This window comes from Anabrus simplex, chromosome 6, assembly GCF_040414725.1.
Source record: "Anabrus simplex isolate iqAnaSimp1 chromosome 6, ASM4041472v1, whole genome shotgun sequence".
NCBI lineage: Eukaryota > Metazoa > Arthropoda > Insecta > Orthoptera > Tettigoniidae > Anabrus > Anabrus simplex.
In genome coordinates, this window is record NC_090270.1 from 165698859 (window position 1) to 165723490 (window position 24632).

A 24632-nucleotide genomic window follows, 5' to 3' on the forward strand; every position below is an offset into this window, starting at 1 on the left:
CGGGTAATGATGACGTGAAAGACGAACCAGGGAGACTCTGAGCTATCATGCTGTAGTCATGTACAGGCAGGTGTATTCGTGGAATTAAACTTACGGCACGCTTCCTGGTAGGAAAGACCATCCAGGGTCTTGATCTCCTGGAATTTTTTCTCACTCAGATATGTCGGACAGTTCCGATCCTGAGGAGAATGAATACCAGAGCAGGTAGTGCACTTGTACAGCGTTGTGCACTCCTCCGTGCCATGAGCTACTCATCCACATGTACTACACACAGACTGATTCAAACAAGGAGATACCATATGTCCGAATGTCTGGCATTGATAGCATCGCATAGGAGGAGGGATGTACGGCCCCACATCGCAACGATATGTTGTTACCTAGACTTTCTCTGGTAACACTGACAACTTGAAAGAGACAATGAAGGCACCAGTGGCAACGTCTTCACTGTTGATCTTGCGCGTAATGCACCAGACGTGTCACGCCACGGTTCTTCATGTCCTCCATCAACTCGTCGTCAGTGTTTAAAATAAGGTCACGGTGAAAGATGATTCTGTGAATCAGATTCAAGGATTTGTTGCTCCTCCACTTTGACAGGGATTTCGCCAAAGTGGTCACACTTAAGCAACTGATCGGCTTGCAGTGCTGTGCGAGTCTCCAAAAGTAAACTACCGTTGCACATTTTCTTGAGATCCTCGATTTTGCTGTAGACGCCTTCAATGTTTCTACTAAAAAGGATCGATTTTACCAGCTTAAAATCACGCCCATCGGTTCTGGTGGCAACCAGAAACCTAAGGAAGCTGGATGCCATTCCTTCACACTGCGCATGTTCCCAGGGAGTTGAACCTCTCAGGGAAGCAAAAGTTAAAGACTTCGATGGAGGACCACCTTGGGATGAGCGACTTCATTTTGAAGCCATGCCCGAAACCATCTTCCCCGAATGCCACCCACTCTGATCAGGGGTCTCTGTAGCCGAACCAAGCTGCCAAGGCAATGCCCCCACCTGGTCATAGCCGGTACTGCCCAGGGTCCGATGTTGGATGATGCCTAATACACAATTACTGAGGCAATGAGCTCTAGGACTCCCTTCCTCCTGTCAACTGCAATGGCATGTACCCCACAGCGTGTATAGAGCACTAAACATAGAGAAAAAATAATAAATAATAATATATAATAATAAATAAAAATAAAAATAAAATAAATAAATAAAAATCATAAATAAAAATAATTAATAATATGTCCTTCTGGCATTCGGCTGTGCGGGGACCTGTGTTGTCAGGCGGATACTACTGCAAGGGTACATGGCGCTCCCACCTGCCACTTCCTGGGTGGTTACTAACACAGGCTTTCGGGTGTAACGGCATACTAAAAGGCCCATTTCTGAGCAGCATCTCTCTCTCTTAGTCCAACCCTTCGTAAGGGTGTAGTGGCATCACGCGACAATCCTTTTGGTGATCTTCCTCCAGGAGTCTCTGCTTTGGGCATGGTGACTTGCTTGCTGTAAGCTCATCCTGGTTAAGTTCTTGATCTGGTCCATCCCTCGTAACGGCGCACGTCCTCTAGGTCTTCGGCCTTCGACTTTTACCTCTATGATAAGTATTTCCATTGCCTCCTGTCTTCTGGCAATATGACCAAAATATCCGAGTTGTTTTTGGTTGATAAGGGTCGACAGTCTTGTTCTGATGCCGAGCTGTTGCAGGATCGATTCATTAGTACGGTGTGCTGTCCATGGTATTCGCAGCAATCTCCTATAGCACCACATTTCTAGAGCATCAATCCTGCAGCGATCCGCCGTCTTCATCGTCCAAGTTTCTGCTGCATATGTCGCGATAGGGAAGATCAGAGTTCGCATGAGGGTGAGCTTTGTCTTGGAAGTGATGGAGGTGCCCTTCCAGATGCGAGTAAGTTTTGCTGTTGAATTTCTCGCAATTGCAATGAGCTTGCGGATCTCAGGTTCACAGTCTCCAGTATTTGTGACAATAGATCCTAGATACTCGAAGCGACTGACAACCTCATAATCCGCAATTCTTGTTATGGCACGTCTGTTGTTATTAAAACGGTCTACAATCATCACTTTGGTCTTTTTGTGTTTGATTTCAAGACCTTATTCTCTGCTTCGCTCGTCTAGCCTCCGCGTGATGGTTTCTAATTCATGATCATCTGTTGCAATAATCACGGTGTCATCTGCATATCTGAGGTTGTTAATTTTCCTGCCACCAACTGTGATGCCGTCACTCCAGTCCTCGAGAATCTCCCTCATAATATACTCACTGTATACATTAAATAAGAGGGGGGAAAGAATGCAACCTTGTCGCACACCAGCACAAGTAGAAAAGACATCTGAGAGGTTGCCATTAACTCTCACTGTCGCAGTGTTCGAAGAGTACAATTGTTGGATCAGGTACACTAAATGTGTTGGTGTCCCCATCTCAGTGAGTATAGCCCAGAGCTTTGACCATTTACCTTGTCGAAGGCTTTCTTGTAGTCCACGAAGCACAGAAACATCTTGATATTATATTCCCTTGTCTTCTCTATGAGCTGCTGGATGTTTAGGATCTGCTCACGAGTTCCTTTGCCTGGAACAAACCCGGTTTGTTCCGCTGAGATTTGTGGAAGTAAGAAGGTCTTCAGCCTCTCGTTCAGCACCGTGAGCATGATTTTACTTGCATGGGAGATGAGAGCTATCGTTCGATAATTTGCACCGTCAAGTGGAGAACCTTTCTTGAACAGTGGTACGAAGACGGAGTGGCACCACTGGTCCGGCCAATTTCCAGATGTCCGTATCTTCTGACATAACTTGTGCAGGATGTCGACACCTAGGTCACCCATGTTCTTTAGGATTTCAGCAGTGATTCCATCTTGGCCTGGTGCTTTTTGGTTCCGGAGCTTTTTTATTGCATGTTCCACTTCTTCTCTAAGGATCATTGGTTCAAAGTCTGTTGGGTTCTGGTGACCTGGCATTGGTTGTGGGTCATCAGTGAACAGCTTGATGCAGTATTCTCTCCATACTTTGGCAATGCCCGCTGCATTTGTGATGATATTCCCTTGGTCATCTTTAATAATCTGAGTCTTCGGCATAAACTCTCGTGCTAAGTATTTTACCTTGTCGTACAGTTCTGAGCAGCATGCACATCATAAATTTTGAAATGGTCTACAACTAATCACACTCTTCAACACCTTAAGAGAACTGGGACTAAACGAAAAAATTAATAGGTTGGTGCAAGCCACCCTGTACAACACCACTTCCAAAGTTAAGTATAGAGGTCAATTATCAGAGCGCTTCACAATCAAAACAGGGGTGAGGCAAGGAGCTGGAATCTCATGCATATTATTTAACTGTGTCCTGGAAAAGATCATAAGAGAATGGACCAGGTCATTACCTGAGAACACCGGATTAAGGATGGGGTTTAAATCAGACAACCTGAGGATTCCATGCCTGGCCTTTGCTGATGACCTTACTTTATTAGCAAACGACATGCATAAGGCCACTATGCAGCTTCAAACACTGCAACCTATAGCAGCTAAAGCGGGCCTCACGATCAACATTGGAAAGACCGAATTTATCACCAACATCAAAGATGCCCCTACAACAATGGGAGTCAGTGATACAAGACATATCAAGAGAGCTAAAAATGTGAAGTACCTCGGAGAGTGGATATCGGAGGACCTAAGTGAAACGACGACTCTTGAACAAAGGAAAATCAAATTAGACAAGGCCTGCAGAAAACTGTATGCCTCAAAGCATTTATCAAAGAATGTAAAACTGAGAATGCAGTAGTCAGACCATCAGTCCTCTTTGCAGCAGAATGCCTATCCCTAACTAAAAAGACCCCACTGAGAGCCCTGGAAGTGCAAGAACGGAAATTCCTGAGAAGAATAATAGGGCCAAGGATCCTACCAGATGGAAGGCGATGGTACAAACTCAACAATGAGCTCTACCAGCATCAAGAAAACCTCATAGATGCCATCAGAAGAAAACTTTCTATGGACACCTGTACAGAATGGAACCTAATAGATTATCCCATAAGATCTTCAAGGTTGCTAACAAAGGCAAGCTACTGGATTCCCCTGGACCAAACAAGTGGACAAAGATCTTGCAGAACTTAATATTAATCAAGCCGCCATTACTGCAGAAATGCATACCATTTAATGGTCAAAACTAAACCTTTCCTAACATCCCTTACATCAGCTAGCCACAAAGGAGCCGGGAATTGGTCAGAGGAGCACAGGAAAGAATTCAGCGATAAAATGAAGGAATACTGGGCCAACAGGAAGGCTCAAGAGGCCACTAAGAACACAATCCAGTACGCTAAAAGAGGCAGACGGCGACAAAAACACAGCTAGAACACAAGCACCGTGGTCCACAGATGGCCAAAATGCAAAGCATAAAAGAAAATAATAAAAAAATAATAAACCAATAAAAAGTAAAGAGGGGACCATGGCCACATGACCCTTTTAGTCGCCTTCTACGACAGGCAGGAATTACCTGTGAATGTATTCAGCCCTTCCCATCCACAGGAGGTCCAACACATTATACCAAACCGCAATCCGTGGCTGCGCCTAGGTCGCCCCTTTTAGTCTCCTCTTACGATAGGCAGGAGATAACGTGGGTATATTCTACATGTGTGTCCCCCCACCTGCAGGGGGTAATGCAAACAATAATCAAATGAGCACTTCAAAAATGGTACTATATCCCAACCTTTAATATATCCCCAGCAATTTTAAGAGTTCCAGATTTCTTTAGGTTAAGAGATTTTTAGGTTAAGCGATTTCTATCTTTTTTAAACATCTCTATTATTATTAGTAAATTACAGCACACTGCTGTGGACATTATCCTTATGTCAAACTATCTTTATATACTGCTGTATGTACTGGTACAATACTTGTGCCTTCTATAAATACGTACTTACAAATACACTTTACTTGTTTATTAATGATTCGTGGAACATCCTACCTGTTTCCTAATGTTTCTGCCTTTAAGTATTTAACCCATTACAAATCCTCTAAAAATACATCTGAATTTCACAATCCATGGTTTCTTTTGCATAAATAAGGCTAAAGTTATTTAAAAAATGAATAGAATGAAATGATTCTGCATATGCAATGGATTTCAAGTTATAACTCCTATACTCTAATTTTTTAAAATATAAAACAGAATCTAAGTTATGTGGTACAAATCCCAGTGGTTTTTAACCTTTCACATTTAATTTTGTAACAGCTATTGTTGGAACTGAATACCCTGCTCATGCTTAACTAGCTTAACATTATTGCAAAAAAGAACTTTAAGTGTGTGTTTATCACAGGAATTCCACTCCCATTTGTAAATTAATACCCTCATTTTTTTTTTTTTATTATTTTTTTTTTTAAGAATATTAAAGATTTTACTTAAATTACTTCATCAACTTCAGTGAGAAAAATATTATGAAATACTTGAATATAATTAACATTCCTGGTCTTTAGATGCTTGTTAAAATTTAATTTCTTCCTATAGGGAATCTTCCAGAAAAACTAGGCATATATCAAATTCTCGTAACATGTTAGTTAAAATTATGCTACCAATAAATAAACAGGAAACAGGAATCAACTGAAGAATTGATTACGCAACATGTGAACTCACTGTAATCTCCGACGTTCTTCTACCTCTTCCCTCCTCCTCCTCATCTCCTGTAGTTCTCTTCTCTTTGCTCGTCTTTCTCTCCGTAGCCTTGCTACAGTAACAGAAAGATTATTCTGGATACTATATACGTAATTACTACAATTTCTTACAATCAGTACTAGTATTGTACACAAGTTCGATAAAAGGTAATAGCAACACCGCTATAACCTACCTGGCTTTGTTTGTAAAGGAAATTTACTTTTTGCTATATGTTTTATGTTGCACCGACACAGACATGTCTTATGGCAATGACAGGATAGGACAGGGTTAAAACTGTGAAGGAAGCAACCATTAGCTTATTTAATTCACAGCCCCAGGATTTGCTTAGGGCAAAAGATGGTAATCCAAGGAAAAACATTTTCAGTGCTGCTGACAGCAGCGTTTGAATCTACAATCACCCAAATATATACTCAAAGCTATGTGATGCAAACCGTGTAGCCAATTCATTCAGTGGTAGAGGAAACACTAGTTGCCTTGCTTGAAAGTAGTCTTCTCCATCTCCATGCCTACCACCTTGTGATGAAGGCAGAATAGACTCTCAGCATGTTCTGGCTTCATGAATCTAATACCGTCAGAGTTGGAAGTCAACAAGTTTTGGTCAAGTGTTGTCAGATATGAAAGATGAAAGTGAGAAGTCTTGCACAAGTATACAGAAGCCAGACAATGCTAGACTCAACTTGAAGACATGTGATTGCCAACATACATTCCTAAATTGAGAGCCCCTGAGGGTTACTCCTTTTAGTTGCTGAATGGTCAGCATCGAGGTCTTTGGCTCAAAAGGGTCCAGGGTTTGATTTCTGGCCACGCTGAAGATTTTAGCCATGTCTGGTTAAGTTCTCCAGCCCTAGGACATACACAATGCACCATCAAAACACGCAATAGTGAATTATCCCTATAGAAAGGGTTGGCACCCAGCTACAAAGTAGTGTCAAGTCCATATGTGCAACACAATTTGCACCCATGACCCCATCAGAGTATGAGAAATGTAGTAGAAGAAGAATATTGTCTCACTTAACCTTATCAAACACATTTTCTTCTTCTTCAGATACTGTATAAAGTTCCCACCCACCCACAATATAATGGTCAACAAAGAGACTAGTATGACTGGCTCAGATTTAGTGCTTTTTGTTCTGAGGCTGAGGTGTTAGGTTCGATCCTGGCTAATTACGGTAATATTTGAAGGTAAAATTTTTCCTGTCATGTTGCAGATGAAAGAACTTCTGGCAGCTGCTGATCTCCAACCATTGCTTAGCTTATCATTGTCCAGTCATTTTTTTCTCCTGCATCCAACAACTAATTTGCCTCAGTTTTCGTTTGTAATAGTATTTGCAGGGGGTGGTATTTGTGGTATCTATGATGTGCAAGAAGTACTACATTTTACACTGTTTTATCAGAGTCGAAAGTTCAGAGTAATTGTTTGCTCTCTTAAGGACTTCAGTGTTTTTCATTCCTTGTGTCTAAATACTGTACACAGCACATTCTATGTGGATCCATATATGTTTCAAATTGTCTAATGGAATTAGGCCTTAATGTCCATGTTTTCACACCATATATCAATACAGGCCAACTGCAATTTGTGCATAACAATAAATGTCAATTTTATGTGCTTGCTCTTCTTTGTCCAATCTCCCAAGGTCGAGACAGGGTCATTGCTTACATATTCTTACATTTCTCCAGAGGCTAAAGTGATCTTCCGATCCAACTTCAAATTGTCTTTACAGATTTCTGTTATCATTTAAAATTTTAAATGTGAGAGATACTGAACTAATAGATCAGTAATGTACACACTAGTCAGCAGCTATTTTATTAAGCACAGTGATAACATTTTTTTTTTTTTACTGAATGACACTTTACCTGTCTCGTGTATAACTTACACACTTAATGGATTAATGCTGCCATGCCAGTTCCTCCAAAGACAGCCAGTAATTCTGAAGGCTTATCTTAGAGACCATAGCCCTTTTTTTTTTTTTTACTAAGGTCTGATTCCAACTCCCCCTCTGAGTGGGGGCAGTACAATAACAGCAACCCATTCCTATCATAAGAGGTGACTAGAAGGGGCCTCAGAGGTTCTTAACTTGAAAGCGTGGGCTGGTGACCATGGGGCCATTAGCTTCCACTTATTTGTGCCAGGATCCTCACTTTCACCTATCCTACCCATCTTTCTTCGGTCAACTCTTGTTCTTTTCTTTCTTTTTTTTTTTTTTTTTTGCTAGGGGCTTTACGTCGCACCGACACAGATAGGTCTTATGGCGATGATGGGATAGGAAAGGCCTAGGAGTTGGAAGGAAGCGGCCGTGGCCTTAATTAAGGTACAGCCCCAGCATTTGCCTGGTGTGAAAATGGGAAACCACGGAAAACCATTTTCAGGGCTGCCGATAGTGGGATTCGAACCTACTATCTCCCGGATGCAAGCTCACAGCCGCGCGCCTCTACGCGCACGGCCAACTCGCCCGGTTGTTCTTTTCTGATCCTGACCATATTAGGTTTGTGAATCCTAGAGAGTGTTTCATTTTCACACCCTTCGTGACCCTTGTCTCTCCTTGGATGATACCTTCCATTTTTTGAAGTTTTGAACCCCTTCAATTTTCCCTCCCTGATTAGTGTTATAAAATGAATGGTTGGAATGATGGGATTTGTAATATGTGGTGGGATGGATAACTACAACTATGGGAAATATAATTTTAAAGTGTTTTTATTTAATGTGTCTGAAGGATTTCATTTTTGTTTGTAACTTCAAGATATATGGAACTATAAATGAACATTGCAAGATGCGGGAAATCATTTTTGAAGTGTTATTTTTGTATGTAAATTTTATGTAATTGATAATTTAAATTAATGTCAGCAAGCATGTAAAAAGACACTTGGGATGTTTTAACTTGAAGAATTTCTTGAAGAATTATTTAAAAATTAATTTTTTTGTAATTCTATATGTCAAAATTGTAATCTGATGAAAATGTAAAGGTGCTTTAGTTGTGAAACATCCTATACCGCATGTGCGGTTATTGCTGTTGAAATAGGTGTCGCAATAGGAAATCTTGAGAAGTTGCTAACCATCTTAATATGACCATATATGGTCATGCAATTTCATTTGCTAGAATAACGAGATTTCCTACTGGCGAAAAGATAGGGAATTTAGAGGAATTTGTTTCCCATTGGTGGATTGTGATTTGTTGATTTTTGGCCTTAGGCCGCTTCGCATGTGGGATGCGATTTGGCCGTGTTTATTCCATCTGACCGTCCTCGAGTGCGGTTGTGCTCGAGGGTTTCCCCTCTGGGGACCCTACCTCCTTATTGTTAAGTGCCATTTCTATGTTTTCTGTTTTTGTCTGATTTAATTTTATTCCTTTTGCTTTTTGGTATTTCCTTGCTTAATGTCATTTTTAAAGTTTTTAATTTAATGTGTCTGAGTTTGCCCTAGATTTCCGTTTCCATAATTTCAGTTCTATCACTTACTTTCGTTCAGAACTATACATTGTAATGTAGCATCACCTTTCTATTGTTAAATACAATTTTCTCTAAGTTACTTAAGTATGTCTCGATTCCGTGTCGTGGAACTGTATTTTGTTAAAGTCTTTTAAACACCCTTCATTGTGCATAAGTATCAGTTGCTATGTCATGATGTTGTTTCTTGTAATATTGGTTTTGAGTATGTTAATATGATGAGTTTCGTGGTGATGATTGTAAGTCTTTTCTCCCTCATAACGTCATACCTTCCCATGGACCTCATAGGGTTCCAGCACCTTCCACTCTCCTCTCTTGGTTGTCATTTTTAGGCCTGTAAGTGTTCCCTTGTACAGTATTTGATTTAATTTTGAGTACCGGTGTTGACAGTCAACTGTCACCTTTCCATGCTCTGATGTGTATTCACCGCCACTGCATCATATTTACTATTTCTTTCTTCACATTTGAATCTCAACATTTATCATTATTTTGCTTTATTATTATTTTTGTTTTATTTTGCTTTATTATTATTATTAATATAATATTTATTTTTGTGTCCATGCTAGAAACTGCAGTTACAGGATTGTACTTTAAAACTTAGTGTTATTACATAAGTCTGTCATTTTTTATGGATTTGTTAGTTGAGAAAAAAATAATTCTTTAAAAACCTTTGAATAAATTGTAAAATTTTATAAATAAGACTAGGTTTAAAATTAATTATTGGCCTCATAGGAACCTTGGCTTTCTGGAGGCTTTAGTCATGGAAGTCCAGGGTTGATGTTAAGTTTGAGCTCTCTTGTTAACTAACTAAGGAACTAAGGAGGAAGGTGATGTTCTTGAGGATTTGTTTCAAACTGCATTGAATTCTAGTGGTAGGGTCCTTTTCAACTATGGTAAGGTACTGTCTGAAAAGAATTGTACTATTTTCTTTATGTAGTCTCTTTTGTTCATGATGACTGTGATGTTTCCTTTATCTGCCTTAGTGAGAATAAGGTCTTTGTCATTAATTTTCTTCTTGTTTGTTTGTCCAACCCTTGTCCCGTTTCCCTACGGGGTCGGGTATGAGGTGAGATGAATCTGTCATGGCAGGTTTTTATGACCGGATGCCTTTCCTGACATCAACCTCATCAGAGGAGTTAATGAGATGAAATGAATGACAGGATATATGATAGTAGGGAGAGGGTGAAATCCATGCTGGCACATAGCCTACTCCTGTTGAATAGCACCAAGGCGTCTACTCAAGGCTTAACGTCCCCATCCGACGGATGAATCACCATTTAACCAAAAGAAAAGGGCTGTGGAAAGTCATCGTTTGCTGGTAGAAACATATGGTGAACACTCTCCATCGATTACAACATGTGAGACATGGTTTCGCCAAATGCTATGGCAAGAAGACCATACTTTATGGCTAGTGAGACCAGTGTAATAGACAAGAAAAATGTTCCACCGATCAATACATTTATTGTGAATGAATTATTGCACTAGTACCGGTTTCGGCCTATCTTGGCCATCATCAGCTAGCACACAAATTTACAGTCATTAGACAAAATTACAAAGATGTTACGTTAGAGCATCCGGATGTCTAATGAAAAATGGAAGTAAAATATATTGCAGTATGTTCCGTTAAAATATCTCTGATTAAAAGTGGTGATGGTTATAATAAACTAAAACCTATTTATTGAGCATGGACATGAGTACATAAACACATTAAAATATATATGCCCACTAAAAAATATAGCACATTAAACACATTAAAACATGGTATATTTTAAAAACGTCTATTAAAATTTGAGTTCATGTTGCGTTGCATCCATACTTCAATCCTCTTGTAGTTCTTGTGTTGATTAAGTTGTATTAGGTGAATATCGAGAATGTTCTATGGCTGATATACTTTGTGTTGGTATGTTATAAGAACTCTTGTCATTAAAATTTGAAAATTGAGTACTGTGCAATTCAACTTTTGATGTAGTCAGGTAAGATTTATATATACAGCAAGATAGGGTTTAATTTTAGAGCAGTTGGTGGTGACACCTCTCTCGTCTATGCATGTTATATGGTTGTTATCTGTAAAGAAAAGCTAATATGAGTATAGCGTATGTATGAAGGAATGCCTGGATGTATGTGTGAAATGAAAAGAGTACTTACTGTTGTTGCTGTGGAGGTTGTGTACCGATATGTTTGGAGATTTGTTGTGTTCTGCTACGAGTACGTCTGGGGCTCATGTTAGCTGTGTGGAGGGATGTTGGTGGAGGGGATGGAGGAGTGGCTATTGTGAAGGTAGGGGCGGGTTTAGGTTTGTGATTCGTCGGTTTGTTATGACGTGTGTTTACTAATTTGAGATAGTCATTTTTTATTGCAGGAATGACTTTGTCAAAGATGATACTGGTTTTCTCTGTAATGTCGTTAATGTTATGATTGGGGTTAGCGTATTGATCCAAAGAAATATAGATATCTTCGGTTATGTTGAGCAGGGGGCCCTTAGAGTTTATGTTTAATATCATCATGTCATTATTGATGTCTGTGAAGTTGTGCTTAGATTCTTCTACATGTTGGCCTATTGATGAGAAATGGTTGTGCTTTACTGCATTTATGTGTTCATTATAACGGACGGTGAAGTTTCTGCCTGTACGTCCAATGTAGCTTGTGTCACAGTTGTTACATTTGATGCGATAGACACCTGGTTGGTTGTATTTATTATTATTATTATTGACTGTTTTGGTGTTGTGTATAGTGTTGGTACTGTTGTGTGTGGTTTTGAATGTTATTTTCAGGTTGTGCTTCTTAAAGATATTAGTTATAGTATATATATTGGTGTTGTTGAAGGTAAATAGGACAATCTTTTTTTGGTTTGGCTGTTTTGATTAATTTAGTTTTAGGTTGGGATTTTATTTTGTGAATGATTTTGTTGACCATTTCTTTGCTGTATCCATTGTATTTGGCTATGTCGTGGATTAATTTTAATTCATTATTTCGATCTTCTTTTGTCATTGGGATATTGAAAGCTCTATGTATCATACTATAATAGGCTGCTCTTTTATGTGTGTTAGGATGAACAGAGTCATTTTTTATGGTATTTAAAGTGTGTGTGGGTTTCCTATAGATCTTGTAAGATAAGTGAGTGTCATGCCTGGTTATTGTTAAGACCAAGTAATTTAAGGTACGGTTATTTTCTGTTTCTTTAGTGAATTTAATTTGGGGGTCTAAACTGTTAAGTTTGTCTAGTATCGTATCTGTATCTGTATCTATAATTATGAAGATATCGTCGACAAATCTACACCAAAAATATATATTATCTATTTTATTAATTGACGTATGTTCTAGGTAGTCGATATATATTTCTGCTAATATTCCGGAAGCAGGAGATCCCATAGGTAATCCTTGTTGCTGATATATGGTATCATGAAATTTGAAGTAGTTATTGTTTAAGGCGAATTTAAGCAGAATCACGAATTCTTCTATTTCTAAGGTGCTCAAGTTACTATGGTTTTTTTAGGTTAGATTCAATTATTTTGACTGTTTGTTTAATAGGAATGTTAGGGTACATGTTTGTTATATCAAATGAAGTAAGGTTATGATTTTTTCGATCTCTAGTTCTTTGGTTCTGTTGCAAAAAGATTTCTATATTTCTTTGGATCAATACGCTAAACCCAATCATAACATTAATGACATTACAGAAAAAACCAGTATCATCTTTGACAAAGTCATTCCTGCAATAAAAAATGACTATCTCAAATTAGTAAACACACGTCATAACAAACCAACGAATCACAAACCTAAACCCGCCCCTACCTTCACAATAGCCACTCCTCCATCCCCTCCACCAACATCCCTCCACACAGCTAACATGAGCCCCAGACGTACTCGTAGCAGAACACAACAAATCTCCAAACATATCGGTACACAACCTCCACAGCAACAACAGTAAGTACTCTTTTCATTTCACACATACATCCAGGCATTCCTTCATATATACACTATACTCATATTAGCTTTTCTTTACAGATAACAACCATATAACATGCATAGACGAGAGAGGTGTCACCACCAAATGCTCTAAAATTAAACCCTTACCTGACTACATCAAAAGTTGAATTGCACAGTACTCAATTTTCAAATTTTAATGACAAGAGTTCTTATAACATACCAATACAAAGTATATCAGCTATAGAACATTCTCGATATTCACCTAATACAACTTAATCAACACAAGAACTACAAGAGGATTGAAGTATGAATGCAACGCAACATGAACTCAAATTTTAATAGATGTTTTTAAAATATACCATGCTTTAATGTGTTTAATATGCTATATTTTTAGTGAGCATATATATTTTAATGTGTTTATGTACTCATGTCCATGCTCAATCAATAGGTTTTAGTTTATTATAACCATCACCACTTTTAATCAGAGATATTTTAACGGAACATACTGCAATATATTTTACTTCCATTTTTCATTAGACATCCGGATGCTCTAACGTAACATCTTTGTAATTTTGTCTAATGACTGTAAATTTGTGTGCTAGCTGATGATGGCCAAGATAGGCCGAAACCGGTACTAGTGCAATAATTCATTCACAATAAATGTATTGATCGGTGGAACATTTTTCTTGTCTATTACATTGAATCCAATCAATACGGAATATGAGACTTATAAATAATAATAGTGAGACCAGAGCGGTACTGTGTATTATGAACTACTGAAGTCCGGGAAAACCGTAAATGCACAACGCTATCACCAACAAATTATTAATTTAAATCATGCAATGATCGAAAGAAGACCGGAATGGGCCAGAAGACATGGAAAAGTGATTTTGTTACATGACAATGCGCCATCTCACACAGTAAAACTAGTGAAAACACCTTGAAATCGCTTGGATGGGACATGCTTCCGCACCTGCCATACTCCCTGACCTGGCACCATCTGACGATCACCTCTTTGTTTCAATGGGGCACACGCTCACAAAGCAGCACTTCAGCAATTTTGAGGAATTTGGAAAATGGCTCAAAGGACGGTTTGTCACAAAAGACAAGCAGTTTTTCTGGCATGGTATTCATAACTTAACTGAAAGATGGGCGAAGTGTGTAGAAGCTGATGGCCAATATTTTGAATAAGCCAAAAAAGAATTTCCCTTGAAAATTACAGGTTTTTTTTACCGCAAAAACCAGCAAAAACTTATGCGTACACCTGTATATAGGAGAAGCCATAAAGGAATTTTAAGCTATTAACAATCAAGGCATACATGTTAATGGTAAACTGTACAGTACTATACAATTTGCAGATGATATAGCACTGATAACTGAGGATGAGAAAGATATGGAAAAGGCACTAAATCATATGAATGAATTGCTAAAAGAGAGGTGTGGCATGAGAATAAACAAAAAGAAGACCAAGATAATGACCTGTACAAGGGATAATTACCAAATTGCCAATGTGCTGATGGATGGAGAAAAACTTGATCAAGTAAAGGAATTCAAATATCTAGGAAGTCTGGTAACATCTGCAGGAAAATGTATGAGAAAGGCAAATGCCCGTATTGCACAGGCAAAGGGAGCTTTCTCAAAAATAAAAATAAAGTCTCTACTGACATTTAAGACCATCTGCATCGCGGTACGAAAACTCTTCATAAAAAGTTTGTATGGAGTGTTGTAAGATATGGGTCAGAATCATGGACCCTGCAAAAAGTGAGAGTGATGAAACTCAAGGCCCTTGAGATGTGGTGCTGGTGTCAACTATTAAGAATACCTTGGACTGTTAGTCACAAACAAGAATGTTCTAAAAAGAGCAAATGAGACACGTACCTTGGTTGAAACCTTGAACAAAAGAAGAAATGGCTTTGTTTGCCACTTGTTTCCTAATTCTGAATGGTGCGCCACTCTATTTGAAGGGAAAACTGGAAGGTAGAAGGACCGGAGGAAGGCCTCGAGTGCAATTTATTGACAACATTAAAGGCAAGTACATCTATTACCACTTGAAGCTGCTGGCCAAAGAATGGAAACACTTGGAAGACATGCACGTTACCCACCAACCTTAGGGTCGGGGCAAATAAGAAGTAGTTGCAAGTGATAATATCATTATTGATCCGTAATGAAGATACTACACTGTAGGACACTAATTAGTTTATTAATAATATCACCTATTCAATACATTAAAACTTTTAACAATTAGGAATTTATCATACATACCACAAGAATGTGAGACATGTTTCACCTTTCATAGAAGGCATCATCAGTCACTGTACCTCCTCAAAGTTAAATCAGGTACCTGATTTATATTTAAATCATAATTACTAAGAATTAGTATTAACATTTTTACAGTACAAGCAAGGCATATAACAGCGTCCATCAGTAGAGGTCCAACTTGAAACTCTGACACTACACTATTTGAAATGTTAGGAAAAATGTAATTACAAAGATTTATATTAACTATTTACATGGGAGCAGTCTAAGGAAAAAGATACAAGTAATCGGCACCAATGCGTAAAACTACAATATCAGCCATTGGCTGCTGATCATTAGTTATGACAAACGTAAAATACTCAGTATTAATGTGTATTACAATTTATCAGCCATCGACTGTTGATTGCTAGTTGTGTAAGGCACATAACAGTGTCCAACAGCAGTGTTCCAACATGAAACTCTTGACACTACACTATTAGAAATGTTAGGAAAAGTAATTACTAAGATTTATATTAATATATTTACACGGGAGCAGTCTATGGAAAACGAATACCAATGTCCGGCACCAATGCGTGTAACTATATTTCTGCCGTTGGCTGATGATCACCACTTGTGACAAGGTAACTACACAGTGTCTAGCAGCAGTGGTCTGACTTGAGAATTCAAATATTACATTATTTCGAATACTAGGAAAAACATTCCAGCACATTGAGAGATAACAAATGAGGCCCCATTCAGGAGCGTAGTCGTGAACTGAAAAAGCTATCTGGCTGATGTCCGAGGTTTGAGAATTTGGCTCTCAATAAGCAAATGGTGAATTTAGCTGGCGTAAAAGGCAACTTGATTGAGTGTCTTAAATTGTTTAGGCTTAATTTAGGTGTAGTTGAAAAGAGAGGTCGAATAAATACATATGCGCATTGTGAATGACAACAATGGCAGCCGTTGTTTGTTGATAATAGTTGTTTCAAGTGTACTTCTTGTGGGGTTTAGAATCACTCACCTAAATTTGAGTTTTATACATCAGATATTTTTAGAATGCTATGTAAAATATTCAAGCATGAGAATGGTTAATTTAGACCTTATTTGGAGGTAATATCGTAAATTTGAAAAATGAAGAAAAAACAGGTCGAAATCCTTGGCTTGTGATGATGATGATAATAATAATAATAATAATAATAATAATAATAATAATAATAATAATAATAATAATAATAATAATAATTTCATGTGGCTATTTCTAGCTGAGTGCAGTCCTTGTAAGACAGACCCTCCGATGAGGGTGGGCGGCATCTGCCATGTGTAGGTAACTGCGTGTTATTGTGGTGGAGGATAGTGTTATGTGTGGTGTGCGAGTTGCAGGGATGTTGGTAACAGCACAAACACCCAGCCCCCAGGCCGATGGAATTAAGCAATGAAGGTTAAAATCCCTGACCCGGCTGGGAATCGAACCCGGGACCCTCTGAACCGAAGGCCAGTACGCTAACCATTCAGCCAACGAGTCGGACGGCTTGTGATGATAGCCTAGTGAAATAAAATGTTGATTTAACATTTTGCGTAGTCTGTAGTGGAGGAATTAAATACCTAAGTACACTACAACTGGTCAGAGTGTCATGGCTGGCTCAGGACAAGTCACCATCAATCATCTTATCGATGAAGTGAAGTTGTAGTGGCCCAACATGTGGTGTTGGTGCATGCTGGATTCTAGCGTGTTAATCATAATCTGTGGTGGATAGTGTGGAAGCTAAGTGTGAGTAGATTATCTGTAATTGAGATATTATTATTAAATTGATGTTTAAAGAAATAATCTAGGCAATAAAGATGAGTAAATATTAGTATCACATACCCGATAGGCCACTGAGAAGTTTCTTGTTCCGGTTGAGTGTTGTCGGACTAATGAAGAAAGCTCAGCTAGTACTCCATGCATTGTGTTCGTGAGGTCATGAATGTTCAAGACAATTACTTTTTTAAAATCTTTAATACTTCAACATCTAACTCTCCCAACACGTTGACAGACACGCACCTCCCCTCTACCTCCCCCATTCCCATCAACTCTCTTCTGCACATTGGCAGCAAGCCCATAACTCCTCCCTCCCAAGTTCTTTCCCCTCCACTACGACCTCATGGATACAATATGAGAAGTAGGAACCGAGAAACCTTCAAAAATATGACAACACCCAACACAAATAAATAATATCTTAACAGCCTAAAGAATAATTGATATTAAAATTACCCAGCATTAACTTTCAGGAACAAAATCCCCTATTTAAATCTCTAATACCATATCAGCCAACACTCCCAACACATATAAAGGCGTGTTACCTCCCACCTTTCTGTCAACTCTCCTCTGCGCGTGGCAATAAGCCCATAGCTCCTCCCTCCCAAGCACTTCCCCCTCCACTATGACCTCATGAACACAATGCGCAGAGTAATAGCTGAGCTTCATTCATTAGTCCGACAACACTCAACCCGAACAAGTAACATCAAAGCGGCCTATCATGTATGTGTACTAATATTTACTCATCTTTACTGCCTAGACCATTTATTTAAACATCAATTTAATAATAATATCTCAATTTCAGACCATCTAAACACACTTGGCTTCCACAACATCCACCATCATGTTGGGCCACTACAACTTCACTTCACCGATAAGGTTGATGATGACTCGTCCTGAACCAGCCGTGACACTCCAACCGGTCATAGTGTACTTTGGCATTTAATTCCTTTGCTACAGACTATGCCAAATGTTAAATCAACATTTTATTTCACTACGCTATCATCACAAGCCAAAGATTTCGACTTCTTGTTCATTTTTCAAATTTACGACATTACCTCCAAATAAGGTCTAAATTAACCATTCTCACGCTTGAATATTTTACATAGCATTCTAAAAAATGTAATATATAAAACTCAAATTTAGGCGAGTGATTCTAACCTCCACAACAGTTCCCTTGAAACAACTATTATCAACAAACAACGGCTGCCATTGTTGCCTTTCACAATGCGCCTACAGTATGTACTTATACGACCTCTCTCAAAGTGCTGGAATGTTTTTCCTAGCATTCCAAATAATGTAATATTTGAATTCTAAAGGCAGACCACTGCTGCTAGACACTCTGTAGTTACCTTGTCACAAGTGCTGATCATCAGCCAATGGCAGAAGTACAGTTATACGCATTGGTGCCGGACATTTGTATTCTTTTTCCTTCGACTGCTCCCATGTAAATATGTTAATATAAATCTTAGTAATTACCAGTGGCGAAGCATGAACTAAGTAAGGGGGTAGACAGATTTTTCTCTATTTAGACTACTGTATATTAATCACATTATATAAGGAATTTTTTTTTCGACTCATACAAATCTGAATTCAATATTATATTAATGACTGAAACTAAGACAACCCCTATAATGCTATGTGCAATGGGAGTTGTCAAGTAAAAGCATACTTTTAGAACAAAAATAGCAATATATTTCATTGTTATGTAGATTTAATAACAGAAATAAGAAATAAATAGATTTTCATACAAGTCACCCTAAACAATACTTTTGTAAATGAGTTCAATCCGCCTGTCCTTCAGTTCAGCAACTATATTCTATTAGTCCCGTATTGAAGTCGGGCATCTTGCTAATATGCCACAGCAGTTCCTTCTGTATAGCTAGAGTTCCCTAGTTAAACAGTCTCTGGTTGGTCATCGAATTCCTTTAATAGGTTTTAATTCGTTTGAAGACACTCATAGCACGTTCACTAGCAACTGACGTTAACGGAATAAGAGTAGCGTTAAAAAAATATTGCAAAGTTTGGGCTGGGAAGAACTGGGAGAAAGGAGACGAGCTGCTCGATTAAGTGGTATGTTCCGAGCTGTCAGTGGAGAGATGGCGTGGGAGGACATCAGTAGACGAATAAGTTTGAGTGGTGTCTTTAAAAGTAGGAAAGATCACAATATGAAGATGAAGTTGGAATTCAAGAGGACAAATTGGGGCAAATATTCGTGTTTATAGGAAGGGAAGTTAGGGATTGGAATAACTTACCAAGGAAAATGTTCAAAAATTTTCCAATTTCTTTGAGATCATTTAAGAAAAGGCTAGGAAAACAACAGATAGGGAATCTGCCACCTGGGCAACTGCCCTAAATGCAGATCAGAAGTGATTGATTGACTGATTGATTACAGCATCAAATTAAGCAATTTTGTTGTTTCCGTATGCACACTGGAGTTCATTATTAAGAATGTAAGCTAACAGTTGTTGGGGTTATAATAACGTATCTAATATTGGCGGGCAAGAAAATGCATTTACTTTGAAGGGTTTTGATGCTGTTATTCATTTATTAGGAACATGTTTGCTATACTTCGTATTCGAATATTATTTTATTTTAAGACGTGTCTTATAATAGCCAATGAGAGCAAGAAGAGACGCTGGTAAGTCTGTCTACTGGGCGGAGAAATCTCGCTATAGGAAAGTCCTAGTTCCACAGTCAGCTCGTACAGATAGCGTTAGTGTGTCTCTATCTGAAAGCTTTGAAAATCAAAGGGAACATACACAGAATGGACAGCGTCTACTTTCATCTACGTGCTTTGTGTTACTGACGAGAGCCCGAGCACTGCAGAAGTGAGACGAAAATAAGTAAAGCGGAGATTACAATAATCCCATATATGTGGAAATAATTAATGTTCTAAAAAATAATTGAATTGACTAGACAATGTTTCGTTCACAAAATGTTAAGGGTACACGCTGTCTACCCTGTCTCCCCTGACGCTTCGCCCCTAGTAATTACTTTTCCTAACATTTCTAATAGTGTAGTGTCAAAGTTTCATGTTGGACCACTGCTGCTGGACGCAGTTATGTGCCTTACACAACTAGCAATCAACAGCCAATGGCTGATAAGTTGTAATACACATTAATACTGAGTATTTTACCTTTGTCACAACTAATGATCAGCAGCCAACGGCTCTTATTGTGGTTTTACGCATTGGTGCTGATTACTTGTATCTTTTTCCTTAGACTACTCCTATGTAAATAGTTAATATAAATCTTTGTAATTACATTTCCTAACATTTTAAATAGTGTAGTTTCAGAATTTCAAGTCAGACCTCTACTGATGGATGCTGTTATATGCCTTGCTCCTACTGTAAAAATGTTAATATTAATTCTTAATAATTATAATTTAAATATAAATCAGGTACCTGATTTAACTTTGAGGAGGTACAGTGACTGATGATGCCTTCTATGAAAGGCAAAACATGTCTCACATTCTTATGGTAATAATAATAAATTCCTAATTGTTAAAAATTTTAATGTATTGAATAGGTGATATTATTAATAAACTAATTAGCATCCTACAGTACGAAGTTGTTTGAGTTGAATTTCAATGTTTCTTTTTGTTGAAATTTAAAAGGTTTGATGTCAAATTATTCATCAAACACCATTCCAAAAAATTAAAAATTTCCCTATTTTAGATACTTTTTTTTTAGATAGTAGTTTTTTTTTTTTTTTTTTTTTTTGCATGCTTGGCATTTTTATCACACATTAAAAATTTCATATTTGATCTATATTGACAAGAATTAACATAACTTCAAGATTAAGATAGGGTCCACCTATTCAATGCAAGTACAAAGATGGTAGACTTTTAAAATTTGATAGTCATCGGTACTAGTTTTAACCTTCAGCCATCTTCAGCCATTGATGAAGTAAAATAGATAATTTGACAAGTTTCAAATTATTAGAGACAACAACAACAACAACAACAACTACAACTACAACAACAACAACAAAATGGTTCACATATTAAAACTTATGATAATAAAAATGTTGAAATACTCTTACAAAGATTGTGTGTCAATTTATACATACATTAAAACTAGATCGTGGGTTTTAAAGTCCATTAAGACTTTACGAATATCCATGTAAAAATAACTGTATAATGGGACACTTATGATATAACCGTCTGGCTCTATGGCTAAATGGTTAGCATGCTGGCCTTTGGTCACAGGAGTCCCAGGTTCAATTTCCAGCAGGGTCAGGAATAATTTCATCCCCATCATGAAGCACAGGTTGCCTAAATGCATCAAATCAAAAGACCTGAACCTGGCAAGCCGAACATGTCTTCGGACACTCCCAGCACTAAAAGTCATATGCCATTTCATTTCATTTATGATACATCCACTGGGATGACTAAAAATACAGTAATGGTTATCTGCCATGTTGGAATTCGAGAGCGTCTGGCGACGTCACCATTTGGTTTGCCCATTTACTCTTAGACTCTGTGATCGGAAAAACATGGAGAAGAAAAAAAATAATAGTAGAAAGTGTCATAGCATGGATGGTAAAAAAATTGCGTGACGAAAGAGATCTAAAGAAGTGTGTAGTCAGGAATCCTGGACTGTGTACCGAGGTGTAAGTGATAATTAGCAGCAGTTAATAAATTTTAGTATAGAAGCTATGAGTCTAGTGTTAATTTACCTTACTACCCCGCCAACTTGTCACAATATATTCATGATTTTGTAGATAAATACAAGAACATTGTGGTAACTGACTCACCCCCTGACTGCTTCAAGGGCATCCCTTCACTCAGGTAGCATATGACATGCTGAATGTTTGACTAGAGGCAGCTTGGTGTAAGGAGGGAAGAAGAGGAGGTTGCAGAGAAGTGGAAGAGGACTGAAGGGATGAGCCAATAGCTGTAAAGGCTTTAGAGTTGCTCGTTATATGTGATTTATGTTTCTTGTAAAGCAGGACAATGACATCAAAAAATATGTTCATTTTATCAGAAATTTCATTGAGATTAAGACCGGCATTAGAATACTGGTCGCAATGGATGTAACGATTTTCCAGAATGTTGAACAAGGGATCTTTTCTTGTGACTTCCAAAATATCCAGATCATGTTTTATTCATGAGAAAGCATGATTAAAATCAGACATACATTGCCACACTGTGGAAAACTGATTGTGTTTCCTTAGCATTAGCAAGCTCCAAAGAGCAAGTTGTAATGTTCCTACCTGTTTGGCCAATATAGGTAGCATCAAAGATAGAGCATTTTAATTTTTATCCGACTGAATTAAGGAATTTATTGTAATGGTTAACAGTATGTGTATTGCAGAAAATAGCTACATTAACTAAATTAAATTTAGCAAGTCAGCTAAGAACAACACATTGCCAAGCATAATTGGCCAGAACTTTAGTAAAAAATGGAAGATTATATGTAGGTACTTTAAGGTGAAAACAGGTTCAAGGAAGGACATTCCAGGAATTATTAATAAACAAGGGGAGTGTGTATGTGAGAATTTACAGAACGCAGAAGTATTTAGTCAGCAGTATAGCTCGATAAGAATAATGTCCAGGTAAAGAAGGTGACCAATTCTTGCCACAGTGGGAGGTTTATCATCCTAATGAAGCAGGTAGCCAAGGTTACATGCAACCATATTGGATAGGTATCAGTCCAGAGATCCGACTAACAAATGATTTGTCAAAATGGTGGTGGCAAACTTTCGTAAGTTGAAAGGGCAGCAGTCTGAATGAATGACTGACTGATATGGCCTTGCTATGTAGAAACTACTATATGGTTGAAAGCAACAGGAAACTACAGCTGTAACTAACTTCCAAGGCCATGCAACTTTCTCTGTGTGAATGAATGTTGTGGTAATGATCGCTTCCTCCTAGGTAAAATACTGAGGGGGTAAAATAGCCCCCATTCGGATCTCCAGGTGGGGGCTATATGAGGGGGGAACCATCAGGAAGGTTAATACTAATAGTTTGCTAGTCAAAGTGAGGAATGTGAGAAATACGAATCTTTGTGGGAGGTTGGAGAAATTGAAAAGAGATCTGGGCATGAGAATCTTCACTTAGGGGTGGACGGCTCTTATGGAACAGGTACAGAGAGGCTTATGCAGAGCAAAATATTAGTTGGGCTTAAAACTCAATTTATTCATCACTATGAATTTGCGAGCAATGTTTCCTATTATTCCTGCTCCTTTTGATGAAATATTGGTTTTGTTGGCAAATTATTTAAATATTAAAGCAAGTTATTTTACAAAATTTTCATAATGCAAGATAAGTAAAGTTCATCCTGATGTTTGCCTGATTTAAAAACATGATATCTGCCAAAGATTGTCTTTATCTTGATGTTTTGAAAATAACTTGCTTTTTATTAAGTTGCCATAAATTACTGTAATTAAAATTAGTGTCTTTCGCTAGATACCAAATTAAAAATTCACAATATCAATTGTTTTCCCTACAGCCTTTTTAAATAATAAATTTCACTTGTTTCTTTAAATAATAATAAATATCCGTTCACTTTAAAGTAAATACTCTTTCACGTTCCAAGTTTGTGAAGTTCTTCCTGAAAGTTTTTATAAGTATTGAAAATTTAACATTTTGAAAATAACACAATTTAGTAAAAGTCTAGTTGCCAATGGGCGTTGTAATAATAGTTTGTAAAGTTGCTAAATGAAGTCGCTGATTTTACTGTTCCACTTGGCAAGAAGAAAGTTAGTTTTTGTGATAGTTTATGCACTTGTTTTAAAAGTGGTTTCAAATGCACTTCATATCACTTGTTTTTACTGGAACTCAGGACTGCAATGTAGACAGCTGCTGATCAGCAAATAGGAAGTTGTTACCACAGGCAGTCAATGTCGTGGTTGTGAAGTCATCACCATAGCACCACGTTCCATATCCCATGTTGAAACCACAGTTCCATTCCCTCGTTGACACGTCTCACATCGACTCGAGATTCAGCTTGTGTAACGGCAGGCAGATATAATAATTACAAGAAATAAGCACATGTCAGGATTTCATGCATCACTGTGTAGTGTAGCAAACACGAGAAAGTTCAGCTGACTATTATTGCTTCTGCTTCTTCTTTTTCTTTTTATTCTTCTTCTTCTTCTTCACGGGGCCTCTAAATATTAGTTCTTAATTAGTGTCAACCTCTAAGACCTTTTGGTACCATGTTTTTCTGCCATTCTCACCCAGATATACCTGCTCTCTTCACAAAGCTGCAGGTTGTTCTTATTGGGTCTTCTTGGATTTTTCTCTCTCTCTTCACCTGGCAGTCCTAGAGTGGAGAGTCTGATTCTACCCAGCACCTCACATTCAAAAAGTTATGATGATGATGATGCTTGTTGTTTAAAGGGGCCTAACATCGAAGGTCATTGGCCCCTAATGAAACGAGATGGATGACATGATATATGACAGTTAGAATTTTAAAATGTATTCACTGACTAGAGTTTTTAAAAAAATTGATGAAAATTGAGTATGAGATTAAAACAATCAGCGGATCTGATTCGCAATGCCTATTTTGTAATAAAATACGAGAAAAAGGAATAATAAGAGACAAAGGAATAAGGCATTGCCTGCTAGTATAGA

The 24632-nt window shown here is 37.9% G+C and overlaps 1 protein-coding gene across 1 annotated transcript in view; it reads right to left on the reverse strand.

Annotated features, from left to right (window-relative positions):
* Positions 1 to 532: 532 nt before the first annotated feature.
* LOC136875916 (trichohyalin) overlaps positions 533 to 24632 on the reverse strand; it is a 292525-nt gene continuing 268425 nt past the window's right edge. Inside the window, exons 15-16 of the mRNA XM_067149535.2 lie at positions 5615 to 5705; positions 533 to 725 (exon numbers count right to left, since the gene is read on the reverse strand). Coding sequence (XP_067005636.2) covers positions 533 to 725; positions 5615 to 5705 — 284 coding nt within the window. The remainder of the gene's footprint in view (positions 726 to 5614; positions 5706 to 24632) is intronic.